At 31.3% G+C, this 11,366-nt stretch overlaps 2 protein-coding genes across 2 annotated transcripts; both read right to left on the bottom strand.

The window, feature by feature from the left end:
- Window positions 1-1,650: 1,650 nt before the first annotated feature.
- Window positions 1,651-3,114, bottom strand: LOC131076639 (LRR receptor-like serine/threonine-protein kinase GSO2). Its single transcript, XM_058013939.1, has one exon. It carries the CDS (start codon window positions 3,112-3,114, stop codon window positions 1,651-1,653), a length of 1,464 nt encoding a protein of 487 aa, XP_057869922.1.
- A 169-nt stretch (window positions 3,115-3,283) lies between these two features.
- On the bottom strand, window positions 3,284-4,744 carry LOC131076638 (receptor-like protein 12). The gene has a single exon (XM_058013938.1). It carries the CDS (start codon window positions 4,742-4,744, stop codon window positions 3,284-3,286), a length of 1,461 nt encoding a protein of 486 aa, XP_057869921.1.
- Between the last annotated feature and the right edge of the window lie 6,622 nt (window positions 4,745-11,366).

Genomic DNA, 11,366 nt, shown 5'->3' on the forward strand with positions numbered 1-11,366 from the left:
GCAGAAAGGCTAATTGCATATTTTATCATAGTTGTCCAAGGAGTCTCTCGTCGCTACAATTGACAACATTGTGGAGCATAAAACATGATGATATTTTATGTTCTACAAAATGTGATCACATTTTATGGAGCATAAAACATGATTGTATTTTTTGTTCTAAGAAAATATTATCATAGTTAAGGAAAATAAAAGTAAAAGAGCGTGAACATGTTTTGAGAACATGAGCATGTTATGCAATGCACTCATATTACATAACATGTTTGTGTTAGATAAAACACTCACATTTTTTATTCAAATTTTTTTCACCCTATTTTTTCTTTGGATAACTATCTGAAATGATTTGGTTTCTAATTCAATTCCATCTTTTTATCTTCAATTCTATTTTTGAATTTTAACATCAACTTCACTCATTTTATAATAATACAAATTTCCCACCAAAATATGAGACATTTTCTTAACTTCTACTCATATTTTAGTTTTTCCTTGAAATACATTAACATATTTATTTTTATTTTCCTTTACTAATTATGTTTTATATTCCTCATATACAACTGTATTAATTTTTCTTTATAAGATTTCGTCTGACTATCAAATAAATTATTAGTTATTCTACATTTTGCTCTTTACATATTAAAAAAATATATTTTTAATTATTTTTGTCCAGGTTATGCGACATGTACACTTAGAGATGCAATTTTTAGGATGCATCATACTAAAATATCATAGAAACTATAATCAACAAAACAAATAGTAACATTTTTGTGTGCACACAACATTTAGCCCTACTATGGGGTGTCATTTAACTACACATACTTGTTGATTGGGTTTCATTTAAGGGTATCTTATTGGAGTCCTTTAGATTATACCTTTTTACTTTTGTTGAGCTTTTAAATTAAGTACTTTTGTTTAGCCTCAAACTGTGACACACTATTATGTTTCCACCCATGAACATATAGCTAAGTGGAATGAAATCTAAGTATGTCAATTTGACTATAAAAGAAATCATTATTTATAAATAAATAAACCGAAAGCTAGATAGGCAAATACATTAAAAATAATTTTCTCGTCATTACAATAATATTACAAATAGGAAAAAATTGACCTTGAGATTCAGTAAATTTAAAACCTTTCACTAACATCTTGTCATAATTATTAAGTTTACATTCAAATAACTCAACAATGAAGATATAAAACACACTAAAACTATTGTTGAACATTTTATTAGATAGAAAAACAAAAGAAATCACCCACATAATCACATCTACATCTAGTATTTTAATTTAGTCAAAAGAATTGTCTCTCGAGATATCCCTACATATCCCAACTTATTACAACTCTTTTCTAATCTAAATTTTATTTATACCACTCTACCCTTTTACAAACTTTTTCTCCTTACCATAATCCATTGCCGAATTATTTTTATATGACCATAATAATATATTTCAACATATTATCATTCTATAAAATCACTCTACAATAAAACAATAAAATTTTAAAAATAAAAATAGCAACAAAGATATTCATGAAACAAAACAAAGAATATTTTATTTGACTATAATCACATCCCTTCTTCTACCCGTCTAAACATAAATCAAATTTTAGAAACAGCAAAACACTGACTACAACCCTGGACCTCCTCCAATTAGTGGACTACCCTAACACAGATTGTATGACACAGTCCATCTGGTCAAAGATCTTCTTTCTCCAGTTCGCTTTGAAAGTGAGTACCAAAACCACGGCCAAAAATCCTGCCATAATTGACCATCCAATGCTCAGCTCATACCATGAAAATCCTTGCTTTGCATCTTCCTTGACATCAATGGTAGGAGGAGTAAGTGGTGAATGATGCGTAGAACACTTCCAGCTTTCAACAGGGCATCCCCTGAGATTTGGATTTCCTGAAAATGCTGATTTATCAAATGTTATCATATGAAGACCTTGCTGTGGTATCACCCCTGACAGATTATTGTAAGAGAGATTTAAATACCCCAAATAATCCAGAGAACCAAGCTGGACTGGAATTTTTCCTGAAAATCTGTTAAGAGAAAGATCCAGCGATTCCAACTGACTAAGATTGCCTATGCTACCTGGAATGTCACCATTGAAACTGTTCCTAGAAAGGTTTAGAAACATCAAGACTTTTAGATTTCCAATTTCCGTTGAAAGATGGCCCGATAATCTATTGTTTGACAGATCAATGCATGTCATACTTGAAAAGACATAACCATAATACCTTTCCGATCCTTTTGTAATTAGATCTAAGTCCTCTAAATAGTATTTTCTGCCAATATTTTCTCCAAGCACTGTGTCGCTTACAGCATGACCACCACGATAATGTCTAGTGAAGTAGCGTTCCCCACGGTTTTCTCCAAGCACAGACACATCTTCCTCTACATGGACGAGGGCTGAGAAATTTAAGTAGCTATTTGGAATTTCACCGGTCAAAAGATTCGAAGAAAGGTCGAGGACTCGAAGCTCCGCTATTTTGCCGATCTGTAGAGGTAGATTACCTCTGAAATTGTTTGATCTCAGAACAAGAACTTGTAGATTTGAGTAGTTAGCAATCCAATCTGGAATGTTTCCTGTCAAATTGTTTTCTGCCACGTCAAGCACCTCCAGCTGTGAAAGTTCTATTAAGGACAGAGGAAGGAGTCCTTGCAGATTATTCTTTCCAAGATGGAAAGAGAGAAGCAGTGTTAAGTTTCCAAAGTCTTTAGGAATCTCACCCTCCAGATCATTATTTGCTAGGTTGAGAAATCTAAGTGCCGACAGTTTGGCCAGGCCGGCAGGGATATGTCCACTTAAATGGTTGTTCTGCAAATGCAACACTTCAAGCGATTGCAATTCACACAAACTATCAGCAATATGTCCTCTCAGCTGATTATTTGACAAATCTAGAAGTTTTAGAGATGTCAGTCTCTCTAAGGAAACTGGAATTGATCCTCCAATTTTGTTGTCTGAAAGTAAGAGCACCTCTAAATTTACTGTATGCTGAATACCTAGCAATAAAGGACCATTCAATTCATTTGCAGACAGATCCAACACATTCAGTGGAAGTGGGATTGAAGTAATGGTGACAGGTTCAATCGAATCAATCCCGATGAAAATTCCCATAGCCAAGATGGAAGATCTTCCACAAGGTTGGCGTCTGACAGGTCCATGTTTTCAAGTTCAAATTGAGTTGAAATCCAGCTGGGAATCGGACCTCCAATATTACAACTTCTGAAATTCAAGGTATGGAGCTGAAAAGGCGGAATCCAAGGCGCCGAGTCAATGTGGATATTCAAGTATTCAACCCACTGTAAGACAAATCCAATTCTGCCAACCTTGAACTATTGCGCAAGAGAACTTGATCTGAAACTGTTCCTGTCATGCTGTTGTTGGAGAGCAAAAAAGTGTGCAGAGAAGATGGTAGCGTAAGCAAAGAGGGAAAACTTTCATTCAAATGGTTGTTTCTCAGATCAAGTGTGACGAGTGAAGACAATTGACCAAATGACAAGGGAAGGTCTCCACTCTGGTTGTCGGAAAGGTTTAAGTGTTTCAGTGTGCTGATATTGCCTAAACTGAATGGGATACTGCCTTCCAACTGATTGTCTTGTAAATCTAAGACGACAAGAGACAGGAGATTACCTAGAGTGGGAGGAATTGGACCACTAAGCCTGTTGCCGCTAAGATCTACGTAAGTAAGATTGAAGAGTGAACCCAAGCTAGATGGGATGGTACCTTCTAACTGATTCTGGTGAAGGTCTAAGTAAGAAAGACTTCCCACATTAGTATGCATGTCCCCTAAATTCGAAGGTATACCATTCAACATATTAGCCGACAGATCCAAATATCGAAGACCGGTGAGATTTGTGATAGCCAGGGGGATACCCATAATTTCATTTTTAGAGAGGTCAAGGTGTTCGAGGGAATGAAGGTTTGAGAAACTAGTGGGTATGGAACCATCTAACCAATTGGAACTCAGATCAAGGAAAGTTAATTTGCTCATGTTCCCCATCAAACTGGGTATCGATCCTGGCATCTCATTATTATTAAACACTAGAACAGCAAGTGAGGAAACATTTTGTAAAGAAATTGGAAGAGTGGAATTAAAAAGGCATCCAGAGAGGTCCAGATGTGTAAGGTGGAAGAGACGACCAATAATATCCCACAATGTTGTCTGGACGTCCTCTAAATATAGCCCACTCAATGAAAGATACTCTAGCAAGGATAGACTAGACAACCACTCCAAACTAGTGTTATCCGACAAAAGAGAATTATCACTCACATCCAAATGACGCAAGGAAGACAAATTTCCGAGTTGAGTTGGAATATTACCTGCAAAATCGGTTCTGGCTATGTTTAGATATGATAAATTCTTTAAAGAGACCAAACCTGGAGGCAAAGAAGTTAACCCAAAATCATTACCACTCAAATCCAAATATTTGAGATGCTTCAATTGTGACAAAGCTGAATCAATGTCTACAGCACTGAGATAAAAGTTGCTAATATCCAACTGAGTAACATGTCCACCCAATTCCATTTCATCGCAGTGGACACCCTTCCATAGACAACAGTCAGCTCCCACCCATGACTTCAGAATTCCATAAGTGTCAGGGAAGGCCATTTGATCAGTGTCAGTGAAGGCGGCCTTAAGGCTAAGAAGAGCTCTCCGTTCATTAGGAGGACATCCATGGACACACAAAAATAAAATTGTAGAAAAAACAACACAGTACAGGAGAGAAAGGGATGTCACCCCCATTGTCACCAACATGCACCCTAAATTACTGTTTCAGTGCTTAATCTGGAGAGCTGTAAAGTTATTAAATATCGCCATTCCATTTACTTTCGTGTATTCATTTATAGCAACAATATTCATGTGTGCTTTACGAACAGGTAAAGACACAGTAATTGCGATGCACGGGTCTACATACACAATGTGGTTTTTAATCGGATAAAAACGCGTTGCCCACTGATATATGATATTTATGACAACGTTTTGCCGTAGGAAACACATTAGCCGGGAGTTCCATTCGACCACGCAATGAACTGGAACGGGTCTTGCACGTTGAGTTGAAAAAGCAGTGGTGCCAATGCATTTTGTAAAATATTGAACAAAGACGCTCAAAATCACATTGCACATAGCAATTAATGACATCCAAATTTTATTATAATTAATCAAATGTAATATATAACAGTTTATTTTCTGATATTTTTTATTAATTAAATATTTTAATTATTATTTTCTGTAATTAATTAAATATAATGTTTAATTCATTATTTTTCTTTTCTTTAATAATTAATTAAATTTAGTTCTTTGTTCTTTTCTAATGGTTAGTTACTTAAATTAGTTTAATTTTTACATTCAATTTTTAAAAAATTCATGTAAAACTAATTATTTGTAGTATTACTGGAATGGGTGACTTTCCAAGAAAGTTCAATATTTCATCTTTGTGAGCATCATCTAGATGCAATGACTGTCAAGTGTACCATTCATTCTCGTGAGGGATGGATTCTTGTGAACCCCTACTCATGAAACATGAGGTAATGAGTTGCACATTTGAATCTTGATAGCAATATTACAATCATGATCTTTTCCAAACTATACTCTTTTATCCTCTACAACCAAAAAAGAAAAAGAATTTGAAAAAAATACCCACTAGGTAATCCATTTATCCAACTATGCTCCGTAAAGGCTCCACACCCCACTCTTAAGGGCAACACGCGTGAGCTTTTTCATAAATTTCTCCACCAAACACTATCATTTCATTGGTGAATTTGGTATTCCAAAAACTATCCAAGTATATAAGAGGATTTTTGAAGTTACAAAACTTATGGGAAATTTAAAAATGTAAAGATCTTTAAATTATATTCAAAATAATATAATATCTGAAAAAGTAATTAAAAATAATATTGACAAATATATACTCAAGTTTGACAATTCACTATTAATTTACTAGAAGAATAATATAATAACATTTTCATAAGATTAAATTAGAGGAAGAAGCAAATGTCAAAAGTCAACATTGATTAACATTTCACAACTAGTGTAAGAAATTATATGATGTATGGAGTTATAGAATAATGTGATGTTCAAATTTTCTAATCATGGAATCCATGATTTAGATACTTTTTTCACTTTAAATTCTATCTAAGTTTGTATCTAACACTGTCCGTTCGAGGGATTTGAGAGTAATTTTGTGAGGTGGATTTGAGAGTAATTTGTGAGGTGGAACAATGAGTTTGAGGGGTTAGTACCAACTCATTATCTATATATGTTGACTCGGCATTACGAACTTGACTCAAACCTAGTCATGATGAGGCAGACTATGCGCTGGAGGGAATCCTTGGGTCGGAGATTAGTAGTGTATGATTTATATGATCATGATTATTATTGTATTTTTTTTATAATGTTGTTTTATTTTTTTTTGAATTAGAGTATCATTGTTTTAAATTATATATCAATTACATTTAAATTTGTAGAAAAAGTAGATAAGGAATTGATTGGATTTTTAAATAATTGTTGAAATATTGGCATAATAGAATTTAAGAGGAGATATTTTTTGTTTTTGCTTTTATTACTTTAGTGCGCAAGGAATTAGACAAGGCACATGAAGTATTTGATAGAGCACCTCAAAGAAGTGTTATCTATGTCATGGCTATTGTAATATATGATCAAAATGAATTTCTTAAAAGGGTATAGAAACTTTGTAGTGAACTTGATATTTAGAGCTTCAAGAATAGAAGATGAATGGCCACAAATTTTTGTTGTTAGATCTAGTACGAAATATTTATTCTCAACATGTTGATGATAGTAGACTTCAAGAATCTCCTATTGTCGCACTAGACAATAATAAAATAAGTGATAACTTGCAAGAGATTTATAATGGTAAGGGAAAGTATAATTCATTTTTAGACTTATCAAAATGGATAATAGTTTTGTGTCATTTTACAACATGTTACAAGGTTTAATACTCATTGTTAGTATTGGTTGGTTGCACGAGTATTAAGAAGTCATGACTCATACTCAATCTTGGTAGACTTGAAAAAGCCCTTATCTTTCTTTTTTGATTGTGCAATGGAGGAGGCCATCAAAAAGCATACCAATAGTCATTATAGATAACTTTGCACACGCACAAATTCTAAATAGTACATCAGATTTTGATGATTGTTTTTTGGTTGTCACTGCATGTGGCTTAACTTCTTATAGCTATTATTCTATCTTTTAGGTAGTAATGATGCATGTTGTGGGATTTGTTAGGTGTGCAAGGGTCAAAAGGTACACATTTCAAAGTGTTTTTCGATACCTACTTAAAGATGCCCCAATAGTCTCGCACTTAAAATTGCCAATACTTATGCACAAATGCCCCAATAGTCGTGCACTATGGGTACCAATAATGGTGCACAAACGGTCAATTATAATTAAGAAATGATAAATACAAGGATGGCTATTGGTAAATGTATAATTTATTAATGAGCTTTAAGTTTTTTTTTTGTTTCTTTCAAGTTAGTAATTGGGGGTTGGGTGTACATGGGTGAATAGTTATTGGAATATGGGTGGTAACTGGTGCTCTTCTCCTAGTTTGATAAATGAATTAAGTAGGTATTCTCTTTCTATTTTCCTTTCAATATGATGTTTTGTTTCATTGTAATAAATACATAATGTCTAAATCTCTTGAACAAGGCATTTGGACCAAGTATTAGGGATATAGTACTTTCTTTTTAATACAACAAAAAATTGTGTTTGAACATCTTAACAAGCCTACTAGACTAGATATCAAAGACCTATTTTTATTTTACTATAATACTTATATTAATGTTGAGATATCTTTATATTAATGTTGAGATATCTTTATATTAATGTTGAGATATCTTTATAGGGTATCTAGAAATTTATTTTCATTGTTCATTTGCAAAGAGTTTTTATGATTCAAAAGATATATCTATGATATCTATTTTTATTTTTATTTCTTCAATCTTGTATTTGTTATTTTTAAATTTTGATCTATGGTACAAAAGGGATGTAATTATTCAATGGTTTTGACTAAGGAATTTAACAAAATGACTCGGCCTAAAGTGAAATAGACCTCAAAGTTATGTTTAGAAGACCCAAAAGATATCCTATTTTGATATTAGGCATGATGGAGTTTATTGACAAAAAAAAATTCAAGCATGTTTTGTGGGCTTGAGTGGGCCACCACTATACTAGTTTGTACTGCAATATAGATTTGTATTATTGTATTGATCTATATGACTATACAAATCTATATGATTGTATGGATGCTATTAATACAAAGTCTTGTAATTCATATAAATTTTCAAAAAATACATTTATTTTAGTTTTGTGCGCCTCCACTACCATGAATGCCCTATTACAATTTTAAAACCAAAAAAAAAGTTTTAAAATAATTTTTTATTTTATTTTAAAAAAGAATTGACATATTTTGGGGCATTCCACCCTAGTGTGATAGGGTTGACAGTCCCTTGGAAACCACCCTAGTAATAGGTGTGGTAGCTTAAGGTACTACCCCTCTTTAATAGGGTTGATAGCATCTTTGGGTCGACCCCCTTTACATGGCATGGAATGAGTGGTTAAACCCAAATTAACAAAAAATATTGTGTTGAAAATTCATGCTAGATGAATGGGAAAAAATCAAAGCCATGAGTATTTTGGGTTCTTTGTAATTCGAGTATTGTCTCGTTGTTTCTTATTAGCTACACGCTATTATTGGATTATCCTCTCTTTCATTGTTTGGATGAATATTAATTAAAGTCTTGTCTCATTTTTTATACCATTATCTTTACTATTACTATGTTTATTTGAACTATGACACTATATAAGTAATAAGGACCTTTTAAAACCTTTTTATTCACCCATTAAATCTTATATGGAAACAAGAGACTATAGTGGTTTGATTGAAAAAATGTTGTCAAATTTGTTTTTTTAATTTTCATTTGTATTCTGGTTGCTTGACCTGCTCCAAATGGACAACATTGTCAACCTCATGGGAGCATAGGTATTTTTTACTTCGAGATTAAATGTTTTAGGGTTTTGTTTTTATGTGGTGTTTCCATATGTAAACAACTAGAATATAGATGAGAGTAGCAACCAGGTTTGATAGGGTCTTTATTAGTGTTAATATATATGTATATATACATGTATATGTATGTTTAAATATTTTAGTTTTTTCCTTTTCCTGTGGTGTTTTTTTTTAATATAAAAAAAAATTGCTGCCCTCTTTGCCTCCTAAATATATTGTTATTCAAAATACAATAAAAGTTTAAGGTTTTGTGCTTTCCAAAAAAAACTATACACTCCTACAACATAAGTTGGTAAGTTGAATCAGAGGGGACCCTATAGGTCTCTTTATGATGTGTCTTTGTATATAATTTTTTTAAATGAAAAATTATTTACTTTTAATTTTAAATTGCAATGGTTCATTTTTTAAACCACATATTACATGCAAAAAACTCTAGATATTTTAAACCTTCAATATTCAAAATATAATAAGCATTTAAGCTTTTGTGGTGTCCACTTTATAGATATCTTTGTATATGATTTTTTTAAATGAAAAATTATTTATTTGATATTCTAAATTACAATGGTTCAAATTTTAAATCTTCAATGAAAATTTAAAAATAACTTCTCTAATAATATTATAGTCTATTCTCCCCTTTCTCACTTAGATATTTTGTTATCCAAAATACAATGAGAATTTAAGCTTTGTGTGGTGTCCACATAATAGATATCTTTCTATTTTTAAATTGAAAAATTATTTATTTTGAATTTTAAATTACAATGATTCAAATTTTATATCTTCAATGAAAATTTATAAAAAAAAAAAAAAAATAGTTTCTAAAAATGTTATAGTCCATATAATTAATACGAGCTCTATTTCTTTTGGTATTCTCTAACAAATAAATATAACTTTTTAAAAATTGAATAAAGCAACTTCAAAAGTTTGTTCCAATTTTATAATGCTAAAGAATATTATTAAAATTGTAATATAATATCATTTTCCTTTTAAAATATATATTTCATTTGTCTAAATCCCCTTCAAATTGAACTTCTCATATTTGAGTTATTTGGAAGAAATATTTATAGTTATAAGAAGATGATGCTTAATGATTTTAGATTTAGGAAAGCTCAAAGGCTAACTTATTTCTATTTGTGAACCTATGGTATACTATTATAATGGTGAAAAGCACATCTTTAATGTACTTTTTAATATAGTTTTATGCATAGATTTAGTCAATTTTTAATATATTTTTATAGCTATAAATGGTGTAGTTTTGTGTATAGCTAGGTCAATTGCAACAAGATTTTGTATCGTGGTGTTGGTATTCACCTTCAAAGTGAACGGGAGAGAGAAGACATTTGATCAATTGGACATAATTATAAAACTTTTCTTAGGGGAGCGCACTAATTGGAGGTCATGAAATTAAGTCATCAAGGATAAGGTATTTTGATTTTTTTGTAATAATTATATACTATTTAGATTTCTTGATAGGGCAATATTCTGCTTTCAATGAAGTAAAAGCTTGTGTTTAGACATCTTAATAAACCTTCAAGACTACACAAAGGGGATGCATTTTGCATTCATTGTAATAAATACATAACGTTGAAACATATTTACAAGGCATCTTGAATGTATTCTATCTTGTTGTCTATTTGTAAGAGTTCTATGGATTCTAAGGATTCAAAGATACATTTACAAGACATCAATTTTTTCATTTTTATTTAAAATTTAAAGATATATTTACGTGATATTATTTTTAAAATATTGTAATGGCTATTTTTAAATTTTGATTTATCGTATAAGAAGGGATGTAGTCATTGTCAAGTAAAATCTCTATCTATTTTGTCTCTTAGATATTAGATTTTGCATACATGTTTTTTTTAAGTCTATTGACTATTATAGAGATTTTTTTTTTTTGAAATATGGCGTCATAACTTAATTTATTTCTCTAAATCCTTTATCAATTAATGATTTAGAAATTTAAATTATTTTATTTTATTTTATAAGAAAAAAAAAATGATGCATTATTAGAGTTAGAAAAAATTGTTTACTTTTATTAGTAATTTAATTGATTTTAGTTATAAATTAGTAGTGGGAGTTATAGTGAAAATCATAAGTTCTTTTATTCTATAATGGAAATAAAAATAGCAAAGATTTTGAGTGGGCAATAAAGAAATTTTGAGAACTCTTATAAGCCTTTTGGTGGGAAAAATATCTAGGAATTACAAAAGGAGTTTAGTTACAATGGTGAGAAAAGAGGAGAAGAAGAAAAACTCATTAAGTAAGGGAGAATGGGAGGTATATCAAGGGGGGTCTGCAATATCAAAAGGGGGAATCACAAGAACGAGCAAGACACATTTGTAG

Source organism: Cryptomeria japonica, chromosome 5, assembly GCF_030272615.1.
Source record: "Cryptomeria japonica chromosome 5, Sugi_1.0, whole genome shotgun sequence".
Classification (NCBI taxonomy): domain Eukaryota; kingdom Viridiplantae; phylum Streptophyta; class Pinopsida; order Cupressales; family Cupressaceae; genus Cryptomeria; species Cryptomeria japonica.